At 64.4% G+C, this 11,075-nt stretch overlaps 1 protein-coding gene across 2 annotated transcripts in view; it reads left to right on the forward strand.

Annotated features, from left to right (window-relative positions):
- NTNG2 (netrin G2) overlaps nt 1–7,206 on the forward strand; it is a 44,410-nt gene extending 37,204 nt beyond the window's left edge. For both annotated transcript variants that reach the window (XM_081104000.1, XM_081104001.1), the window contains exons 5-7: nt 3,034–3,201; nt 5,071–5,205; nt 5,948–7,206. In XM_081104000.1, the coding sequence (XP_080960126.1) occupies nt 3,034–3,201; nt 5,071–5,205; nt 5,948–6,180 (536 nt within the window). In that variant the 3' untranslated portion in view covers nt 6,181–7,206. The remainder of the gene's footprint in view (nt 1–3,033; nt 3,202–5,070; nt 5,206–5,947) is intronic.
- The last annotated feature ends 3,869 nt before the right edge of the window (nt 7,207–11,075 follow it).

Consider the following 11,075-nt stretch of genomic DNA (forward strand, 5'->3'; position numbering starts at 1 on the left):
TAGAGGAGTCCCCAAACCAGGGGACCCGCTGAGAAAGACTCCCCAGAGCATGCAGACTCAGGCAGGAGGCCCTCCCACGCGGCTTCCAGTCCGCGGCCCGCTGAGCTGCTGTGCCCTAGACGCTGCCTCTCCCGTAGGTTCGGGCCCAGTTCTCTGTGGCCCCTGTAGGCAGCGCCGCTGATAGTGCTGCTTCTGACCAGGGCCTGTGGAGTGCGACGCCTCAGCGTGTCCCCAGGACACCCCAGCCCCAGCCCCTTGCATGACTTCCTTTCTCCTCTTCTTTTCCCCAAGAGTGGAACAGGCCACCGACAGCAGCCCCCCCAGGGGCGAGCCCCCCCTGGCCCCAGGTGCCCTCCGGTGCAGAAGGTATGGGGGGATTACCTCTTACGCCCATAGGCCCCTCCCCCTTAGTGGAGGCAGCAGGTATACATGGTGGGGAGGGACCTGGGTGGGAGGGGCCCCAGGGAGCTGAGGTGAGGGGCCTTGGGGTTCTACTCATCCCCCACCTCACCTACCAACCCACCCCCTTTAATGCCCCCCAAGGGCTTCTGAGCTGAGTGGAGAACCCTCTCGGGCGGTGACGGAGCTCAGGCCCGGAGGGGAGGGGGGTGGGTGACTGGGAATATATAACAGAGGAAGCGCGGTCCAGGCGGCCGGACCAGCGGGCAAAGGCTCGGCAGTGGGAGGCATGAGTGGCCCACCTGACCCAGGAGCAGAGTGTTGGTTAAGGGAGGGCGGGGGGGGGGGGCCTGATACCAGGCCGAGAGCCTCATTGTCTAGCTACAGGGGCAGGAGACACGCATGGGCTTGTGGCCATAGAGTGACACGCACAGGAGCCATGCCCATCCCAGCTCGCCTGTCCCCTCCACATTAGGCAGCAAACCTGCAGCTGGGCAGTAAGCAGGGCTTTGAGCGCCCTCTGCTGGCAGGGCCTGGAACCACAACCAGCGAGGGCGGGTCCTCAGTTCCCAGCAACCTGGAGGCCCTGAGCCCCGCATTCTCCCAGGTGATGGAGGCAGTTAGAGCCAGTTGGACTGGGCTGGATTGGGCTGGGCTGGGCTGGGCTGCCCTGGACTGGCTGGGCGCCAAGAACCCCCAGGGGGAAGCCGAGAGGCGATGCTCCCCGTAGGGTGGGGTGGGGTGCGTCTGGACAGTCCGTGCTCCCGGGAATCGTGGGGGACGGCAGGTGGTGAAGGACTCGCTTGGTGGAGCAGGGAGGCTGCTTCAGGAAGGAAGGGAGGCACCAAGGGCTGGATGCCAGGCTCAGACTGGACGTGATGCTCACGGGAGTGGAGGGCTGGGCGGCAGGAGGGATGTTTCAGCCTGTCCCCTGGTCCAGCTCAGCTGGGGCCCGCGCTGTGGGTGGCAGGAGGAGAAAAGTGAGGGGAGGGTGAGTCCGGCTGGGTGGCAGCTGGTCTCCGAGGGGGACCAAGGCAGGCTGGCTCCGTGTGCCCCTGTGAGCCCGGTCACCTCATGTCTGAGCAGGTGCCAGGGCTGCCCAGAGCTGGCAGGGCTCCTGGGAGCCTTTGCTGGGCCCTGACAGCCCGCCGGGCAGGGGGACCGGGCTGATGGAAGAGCTTGTTTCTCATCTCTCCAAGCTGCGGGCACCTTCACCGCTGCCCCCGCCCCCGCCCCCGCCAAGGCCTCCAAGCCTTCCCAGCTCAGGCCCAAATCTCCCCAGGTGGTACCTATGGGAGAATTCCAAGGTAAGGGGCGGCCCAGGGCTGGGTCAGCCCCCTCACACCTTACCCGCCCCCTCCACTGGGAAACCACGGGGCAGGCTGGAGGGCCCGCCCCAGGCTCAGCCCCGCCCAGAGCGGCTGGGCCAAGGTGACCGGAGCTCTCTTCCCTCCAGCCCTCCCCCAGGGGAGCCGGAGCAGCATGAGTCAGAGGCTCAGTGGGCAGCTCGGCAGGCAGAGCAGCCGCCAGAAATAGCCGGTCCAGCTCCCCTGGGAGGTGGCCCAGGGGCCGTCTTGGTTGAAGCAAGATCTGGGACACAGAGGTCACTGATGCTGCTCCTCGGGGACGCTGGGAGGGTGCCTTGCCTTCTGGTCCCTGGAGAAACAATGTGAAGGGGGCAGGTCCTGGGCACGTCTCAGGGGCCCATTTCTCCAAGGTCTCCCATGCCCTTGACCCTGACCCCTGGTCAGCCTCCCTCTCCCATCACAGGAGAGAGGGTAGCCACGCTGGCTTTCTTATTCATAGGGGTGCCGAGTCCCTTAGGCAGGACACCAAGAAATGACCCCCCTTCTTGAGTCAGGGAAGGTGGCCCCTTCATGAGGTCGTGGAATCCACCTGCAATCCCTGGGGCCTGGCCCCGGACGGTCACAGGGCTCGCTCAGTCCCTGCAGCAGGTGCAGGGCTGGAGGACACAGCGGGTGGCGCGGAGATGGCTGTCCCCCAGTCAGAGTCGGAGGCTGGGCCGAGTCTAGGGGCATCAAAGCGAGCAGGCCCTCTGTGCCAATCAGGTCTGCAGAGCAGCCCAGGCACCGGAAGGGCCCTGCAGGTGGTGGTCAGCCGTCCATCTTCCAAAGCAGCACGGGAGGAAGCTCCGGCCGCCCAGCGTCCCTGCGGGCACCTAGGCCTCCTGAGTCGCTGGGGACACAGCGGGGACACCGTGGGCCCAGCACTGCCCTCCCTGAGCTCACACTGGCATGACCACCCTCCCTGCATGAAGCATTGCTAACCACCCTGGCATCTCCTGGGCATCCCCACGAAGAGCACCTCGCCGGGCACCCAGCAGGTGCTGCCCACCGGCCCTCCCTGGGTCCCGGCCACAGGGCCAGGTGGCAGTTTGTGGCTAAGCCCACCCTGGCTCTCCTCTGAGCTCAACGCTGGCTGGCCCATCTCTCCCCGAAAGGTCAGAGGTGCTGAGGCGCAGGTCCTGTGCCAGGTCTGACGCCTGCGTGTCCGGGGGCAGGTCCCCCTCTCCCTGGGCCGCAGTTCCCCTGAAGGCATGGGTCGGGGCAGCCGGCAGGCACGGTCTCCCTTCCCTCACTGACCCCTGCTGTTCCTCCCACTCGGCCGGCCCAGACTGCGAGTGCTACGGCCACTCCAACCGCTGCAGCTACATCGACTTCCTCAACGTGGTCACCTGCGTGAGCTGCAAACACAACACGCGGGGCCAGCACTGCCAGCACTGCCGCCTGGGCTTCTACCGCAACGGCTCCGCCGAGCTGGACGACGAGAACGTGTGCATCGGTGAGTGGGGGGGTGGGGGTAACCCTAACCCTAACCCTGACACTAACACTAACCCTGACCCAATCCTTAACACTAACCTAACCCTATCCCTATCCCTAACCCTAACCCTATCCCTAACCCTAACCCTAACCCTAACCCTATCCCTAACCCTATCCCTAACCCTATCCCTATCCCTAACCCTAACCCCATCCCCATCCCTAACCCTAACAACCCTAACACTATCCCTATCCCTAACCCTAACATTAACAACCCTATCCCTAACACTAACCCTAACCCTAACTCCATCCCTAACCCTATCCCTAACCCTAACACTAACCCTAACAACCCCAACCCTAACCTGGGAGGGCCCAGCACAGGATGTGCTGGACCATGTGCCTTGTCCCGGTGCTGGGCCAGGTGCAGGGCGCACGGAAGGCCCCGCAGTGCGTGGAGCCCCCCGGGGGCTGTGGAAACTCCCACTCCAGGGCCCGCTCCAGCTGCCTCTTTAAAGACCGAGTCCCCTAGGAGCGGCACCAAGAAATGGCCCCAAACCTTTTCAGCTCAGGCCTAACCCTCCGCAGCTGGTGCCTAGTGACGTTTCCAGAATCCGCTGTTAATCACCTCCATTGGGTTCTCCTGGGCACTGGGGTTTCGGAGCCCATAGCCGGGGCTGTAAACTGGTTCTCGGGCTTGCCTTGCTGTGTGCATTTGGGCAATTCCCTTCCCCCCTCTGGGCCTCAGTCTCTGTAAAGTCAGGAGGTGGATAAGATCAAAGGTTTCAACCCTTTTTCTGTGGCTGAAGCCACAAAATTATCCAACGAAATTCTTCAAAAGCTTTACAGGCAGAGCCCAGCTTCGGGCCCCGAGCTGCTTCGTTCAAACTCCACTCCAGCACTGGTTTTGGGGACCCTGAGGCTGGGCAGGGACAAAAGGCCAAAGCCATGGCCCCCAACCAACACCCCCACCAGCACGGCTCACGGGGGAGGCTCACAGGGGAGGTCAGGTCTCAGCCCCACTGCCCATCCCCCAGGCCAGCGCGGCTGGGAGCAGGGGGGCTGCCCGAGAGCTGGAGTCAGGCTGAGTTACAGCCCAGGCCTTCAGCTAATTCCATCAGCTCTAAGGGACCCACAACTGAGCTGCTGTCACGCCAACCAGATGCAGGGCCGGGCCAGGCCTCTGGATCCGATTAGAGGGCCCTGCTCCCCCAGCACCCCTCCCCCAGCCCCTGTCTGCCTGAACCCCTCCCTGAGCACCCCTCCCCCAGCACCTGTCTGCCTGAACCCCCTCCCCCAGCACCCCTCCCCCAGCACCTGTCTGCCTGAACCCCCTCCCCCAGCACCTGTCTGCCTGAACCCCCTGGCCCAGCCCCGGGCTTCAGGGAGTCCCAGAGTGGGGCCACGCGCCCCTCCCACGGAGCAGAGGCCCCAGGAAACCAGCTGAGGAAGAGCAGGGGGAGGCGGGGGGCCTCGGGGGCTGTCCTCCACCCGCAAGGGGCTATAGGTGAGGGCCGCACCCCCCCCCACACACACACACACCTGCGACAGCCCCCAGGGACGGAGCCCACGGCCACGGCTCTTTGGAGCCAGGAGGGACCAGCTCCCGCTCCAGTCCCAGGTCGGAGACTGAGGCCCAGGCGGGGAAGGGTCTGTCCCAGGCCCCACAGCTCCAGGGCCGGGGAGGGAGGAGGAGGGGGGCGGGTGCCAGGGAGCGAGGTCAGTCTCGGGATTTGGACACGACACCCGTCAGCTCCCACCGCCGTCCAGCCGCGGGCTCACTGCGTGGGGAGCACCACCCGCAGCGGGAGCCCCGTGGGAGGAATGAGGGGCCGGGCGGGGTGGGGTCGGTGCCCACAAGTCGCCCTGACCGCACGCGATGCACCTGTCCGTCCAGAGTGTAACTGCAACCAGATCGGCTCCGTGCACGACCGGTGCAACGAGACCGGCTTCTGCGAGTGTCGCGAGGGCGCGGCCGGGCCCAAGTGCGACGACTGCCTCCCCACGCACTACTGGCGCCAGGGCTGCTACCGTGAGTGCCGGGCCGGGGGCGGGGCCTGGCGGGGCGGGGCCTGGCGGAGTGGGCGGGGCAGCAGGCACGGGGCGGGGCCTGGGCCCTGGGGGCGGGGTTGGCAGGGTTCCGGGCGGTGGCCTGCTGTTGACAGGGGCGGGGGCGGTGGGCGGGGCCTGGCGGAGTGGGCGGGGCAGCAGGCACGGGGCGGGGCCTGGGCCCTGGGGGCGGGGTTGGCAGGGTTCCGGGCGGTGGCCTGCTGTTGACAGGGGCGGGGGCGGTGGGCGGGGCCGGCGGGTGGGCCTTAGTGACGGATGCGGTCGGTGTCCGGTGGGGATCGGAGCGGAGGTGGAGCTGGCTGCTTGGGAAGCGAGTTGGAGGCGAACGAGAGCTGGGGCGGGAGGACTGGCCGGAGGAGGGAGGGGGCGAGGCTGCCCGGGAGCCGGCCTGGCGGAGACCCGCCGTTAGTCGAGGTAAAGGGGCGGGAGGGCGTGCAGGCGCCTGAAACAGCACCCAGGCCGGTGCCGGGAGCAGGAGAGCCAGGAGCAGAGGCGGAGGGAGGCAGGGCCCCGGGCTCCCGGGCGTGGTTACCGTCCACGCAGGGCCGTCTCGCACCAAGTGCGCCCTGAGCCTCCGTCAGCCCCGGTTCAGGCCGCGCCCCGGGGGTTGGCACATCCCAGTCGCAGAAGCTCCCACGGGGGCGTGCTGGGCGGGGCGGGGGGAATGCGCCGCCACCCGCGCTAACGGCCCCTCCGCTCCGCAGCCAACGTGTGCGACGACGACCAGCTGTTCTGCCAGAACGGCGGCACCTGCCTGCAGAACCAGCGCTGCGCCTGCCCGCGCGGCTACACCGGCCCCCGCTGCGAGCAGCCCCGCTGCGACCCCGCCGCCGACGAGGGCGGCCTGGACTGCGACCGCGCGCCCGGGGCAGCGCCGCGCCCCGCCACCCTGCTCGGCTGCCTGCTGCTGGGGCTGGCCGCCCACCTGGGCTGCTGAGCCCCAGGACCGCGGCGGCGAGGGGGGCCGCCGGCAGTGCACCTGCGCCCGGGGCCGGGGCGGGGCGGGGCGGGGCGGGCGGCGAGAAGGGTGCGGCCCCAGCTGCTCCCAGGTGCTACTCAGCAGAGTCCTCCGCCCACCTCCGGGCCGCCTCCGTGGCACCTGCCCCGCCCCGGCGCTGCAGCAGGGGGCGCTGTGGGACACTGGCCCAGTGGCCTCCGATTTCGGTCTTAGTTTTTCTATTTCCGGCCGCCCCTTTCCTTTTTTTAATTTTTTTTGCTGGCGGTGAGACAGGGGGCGGGGAGAAGCGCTGCTCACCCAGCACCCCCAGGTAAACACACACACACTCTTGACTGTTGCAGACACCCCTGCACCTGTCCCTGGCTGACCACCAGCCTCGGACCCTGAACTCCAGTTGCCTACAATTTCAGTCGCTGACTTGATTCTCTTTTATATTCTTTCTTGGTTTTCCTTTGCAACCCCCAGACCCCAGGCTCGGGAGAGGCCTGGTGGCGGAGGAACACACCATCTGGGGTGGGAGGTAGGAGGAGGGCTGGAAACTTTGTTTTGTAGAGAACTATTTTTGTTTGTAATAACCGTCCCCTATGAGAAGGGACAGGAGCGACGCTGGTCACCACGGGGTGGTCATCCTATATAATAAAAGCCTAATATGCTAAGTGTCTGACCCTTCCTTCGACTGGTTGCTATGACACACACTGACCACCAGGGGGCAGGTGCTCCAACTGGTAGGTTAGCTTGCTGCTGGGGTCTGGCTGGGTGGGACTGGGCGTGACAGGCCAGACACACCCTGGAGCCCTCCCGCGGTCCCTCCCCAGCCCTCCCCAGCCCGATCATGTGCTAGTGGTGTCCCTTGGCCTGGCCTGCGCCCTCTCAGATTCCGGGACCCCTCAGGGGATGTTGGAGAGCTGGTTTCAGCCCGATCCCCGCAGGCCAGTCCGAGGGACCCCACCAGTGCACGAATCCATGCACTGGGCCTCTAGCTGGTGTACAATTAGAATAAAGGATCTCCGCACTGCTGCCTCCAGGACCCATTTTTGGTTTTTTTTTTCTGTGTTCATCTGGGATTTAAAGGGGAGCTCACAAAATCGCCTCAGAGAAACTCCCCCACTTCCAGGGCACATCCCCCAGGACCTTCTGTGAAGGAGACCGGCAGCTGCCCTCCGCGGGCATGGCCAGCAGAGCGCTCACCGCTGGGCCAGGCCCGGCCCTGACTGTGAACCACACGTTCCCCAAACTTGGGAGGTTGCCATCCCCCTTCCACTAAAAGCACGACAAAGCCAGCTTATTGCACTTCGCTCAGCTGCCCGCAGCGTCCCCGCACATGCTGGTGGTGGTCTGCTGAGAAGTCCCAGGGAAGTGCCGGCCGGCGTCCTAACAGAGCGGGACTCCCAGGCTCCAGGTCAGGCGTCAGCCTCAGGCCCCGTGTCTGCAGCTGCTGCCTCCTCCCAGAGCCCACTGTGGGCCAGAGTGTCCCGGGTGCACACAGAATCTCGGGTGGGCACAGGAGGGGTGGCCAAGGGGACGGGGGGGGGGGCAGTGCAGGGGGTGGGAGAGGAAGCGCTGAAGGACGAAACCCATCAGCGGAGGCCCCTGGCTAGGGAGGGCGCCCTGTTGTTTCCAGGGCTTGGGGGCTGCACCCAGATTTCCCTCCCCACCTACGTACTCTCTCAGCCTGGGGTCCCCCAGGGCTGCCGATCAGGGTCAGGCTGCTCGGTGCTCCTACAGCCCCTGCCTCACCTGCTGGGGCCCGTGGCAGCTGGCAGGGCTGCTTCCTCAGCCCCCAAGGCCACGTGAAGACCGAGTTTAACCAACCTGGCCTTGAGGGGCGAGCTCACAGCTCAGTGAAGGAGAAATGGCCAGCGCACCTCCAGGCCGAATGCGCTCCCCAGCACCAGCTGGCAGGGGGCAGGCCCAGCCCCGAAAGGAAGCACCTCCTGTCAGGACCCTGTGGCTTCCCCTCCTTCCTGCTGACTGAGCCCAGGCAGCCCGGCTGAAATGAAACACGCCTGGGCTCCCTGGGCATAGCGGTGGCACGGCCACAGTCCTGGCTTTCACATACAAAGGAAGGCCTGGCGGGGCAGGCTCAGCTGGTTGGAGCCTTGTCCCCTCACACCAAGATGGCGGGTTCCATCCCGTCAGGGCACATACAAGAAGCCACCAATGGCCCTGGCCGGTTTGGCTCAGTGGATAGAGTGTCAGCCTGCGGACTGAAGGGTCCCGGGTTCGATTCCAGTCAAGGGCACGTGCCCGGGTTACCGGCTCCAACCCCAGTAGGGGGCGTGTAGGAGGCAGCCAATCCATGATTCTCTCTCGTCATTGATGTTTCTCTCTCTCTCCCTCTTCCTCTCTGAAATCAATTAAAAATACATTAAAAAATCAATAAAAACATATATTTAAAATAAGAACCCACCAATAAATGCATAAGTGGAATAACAAATCGATGTTACGCTCTCTCTCTCCCCCCCTTCCTCTCTAAAACCAATCAGGAAATACATGATTTTTTAAAATGCAAAGAAATCACAGTAATTCACCCCACACCCCACACCGTAGTCCTGGGTCTGGTTCCCTCGACAGAAGCAGAACGGAGGGACTGGGCTCGTGGATGGCCCTCCACTGGGCTCTGGAGCAGAGGTCACAGGCTGAGGCAAGCGGGCAGCCTCCTGTCAGCCAGCGCTCGGCCTCCTGTTGGTGTGGGGGGTACAGGGTACACCCCTGGGAGAGAAGGTGTGTGAGCTGTTAACACCCAGCACAGCAGTGTGGCGGGGGCTCTCTGGGCCGAAACCAACAGCTTCTACTGCACCCCTCCCCCACACACACACCCCTTTGTGTCACCCTGGGTGTTCAGGGGTCTCCCGCGGGGTCTGTGTGCGCCCACCGCTCCCAGCCAGGCCAGCGCTGTCAGCCTCCCTCCGACCAGGCAGCCCGTCCCCAGATGGCTCAGCCTGGCCTCAGGCGGGAGGAGTGCCCGGGCCGGGCCGTGGGGAAAACAGACATCTTCCAGACCCGAGAGGAGGAAACCCAAGGTCACGGCCGGCCTCGGACGCTGTGCCCTTTTCCCCGAGCTGCTTTGCCTCTGGTCTGAGGCGGCGCAGGCTCCCGTTTCTCAGCGTGGAGAACACAGCTACTGCCGGCTGCGCACTAGCCTTCCTTCACCTGCGCCCAGGACAGCGTTCTCAGCCTCGGCGCCACTGACATGGGCGGGGCTGCACACGGGGAGGGGCCTGGCCGGTGCCTCTAGGCCAGTGGTCGGCAAACTCGTTAGTCCACAGCGCCAAATATCAACAGCACTTCTTCCAAACAGACTCGCCCCGGCCGAAAACCGACTTCTGCGCACGGGCCACGAAGTTTCAATCGCACTGTACGTGCGCCCACATGTGGTATTTTGTGGAAGAGCCACACTCAAGGGGCCAAAAAGCCGCATGTGGCTCTAGGATGTTTGCAGCATCCCTGGCCTCGAGCCACTGGCTGCCAGCAGTTCCTCCTCCCCATTTGATAACCAAAAGGAGTTGCAAACTGGGAGCAAACTTGCCCCAGGTTGAGAACCACTGAGCTGGGCACACGGAGTATCATACCCATTTCACAGAAGGTGAAGTGGAGGCTGGGAGAGGGAACTGAACTCCCCTGAAGTCCCTCTTGCTAAGAAGCAGGGGCAGGAGTTGACTCAGGACAGCCAGACTCCAGAGCCCGGAGTCTAATCCAGACCAGTGCTCCCGACAGGGGCACCCCCCAGGGCTGGACCCAACTGCTCCTGCCCCTCCCCTCCCTGCTGCAGAGGGCCCTGGAGAGCCGGGCTTCATCGGAATGTCTGTGCTGTCAAGGGAAATGCCTTCTCCCGGCTCCTCCAGGGCAGCCTCGCCCTACCCCACCCCCCAATAAGCAGACTGCTGCGTCTGCAGCTCCTGCCTCCTGCCATGGCCATCCAGTTGAGAGGCGGTTTACGGTCGCCCAGGGAGCTGTTGTCGGCATCACCCAGCAGGTCAGCCAGGTCGAGGCAGGCAGGGATGCAGGGGGGCCCACCCCATGCCTGCACCCCTGCCGGTCGGTCCCAGCACTTCAGGCTGGGCTACCGCCCCCTCTCCCTTCCCCCCACCCCCATGCCCCTGGGACTCGAAGCACAACTCAGGCCAGAGGAGTTAAGGGAAAAGGCCCCTGGGAAGAAAAGCTTCACTTGCTAATTTTTCCCCTTTTAAAACTCAAATCACGGCCATAGGGAAGTTAGAGATACAGAGGCGAGATGATCATTTTTAAATGAAAATCACCCACAATCCTCCACCCAGAGCTAATAACTGTTACTATTTCTGAATTATGTCTCTAGCACTTCCCCATAAAGCACACCGCACGCAGAGCAGACCATCTCCCCGCACGTGCCGCGCCCCTGCGAGGCTTTGTGCTGAGGACTAACTTCTTTCCGGGGATGCTGGCCTGAGCTGAGAGCAGGCTCCGTTCACATGGCCGCTGTCCTGCAGAGAACCCTGGGGCTCGCGTGTCCGGTCAGAGCTGAGGCACCGCACCCAAGGCCACTCCAGGTGACTCAGGCAGAAAGGCCATCACTTGCAGGATCTCAGGGTGTCCACACCCATCAGGGAAGCTGGAGGCACGGGAAGGCCCTGGGAAGCCACAGCAACACCCAGCACTCTGCCCGGTGGCCGGAGAGCCCCCGCTGCTGTCTCTGTGGCCCAGATGCGGCCTTATCACCACCCTCGTCCCCAGGCCTGCCTCCAGCTGGCACCCCTGCCTGTACCCTGTGCCCACCCCTACATGTCCAGCATTCCCCACTCCATCAAGGGAGGTGGACTGTCTCCCTGACCAGAGGAAGGGCATGAAGAGACAATCCCAATCCAGCACAGAGAGGGGAGGCAAGTTGCCCAAGGTCA

Source organism: Myotis nattereri (genome assembly GCF_964212035.1).
Source record: "Myotis nattereri genome assembly, chromosome: 12".
NCBI lineage: Eukaryota > Metazoa > Chordata > Mammalia > Chiroptera > Vespertilionidae > Myotis > Myotis nattereri.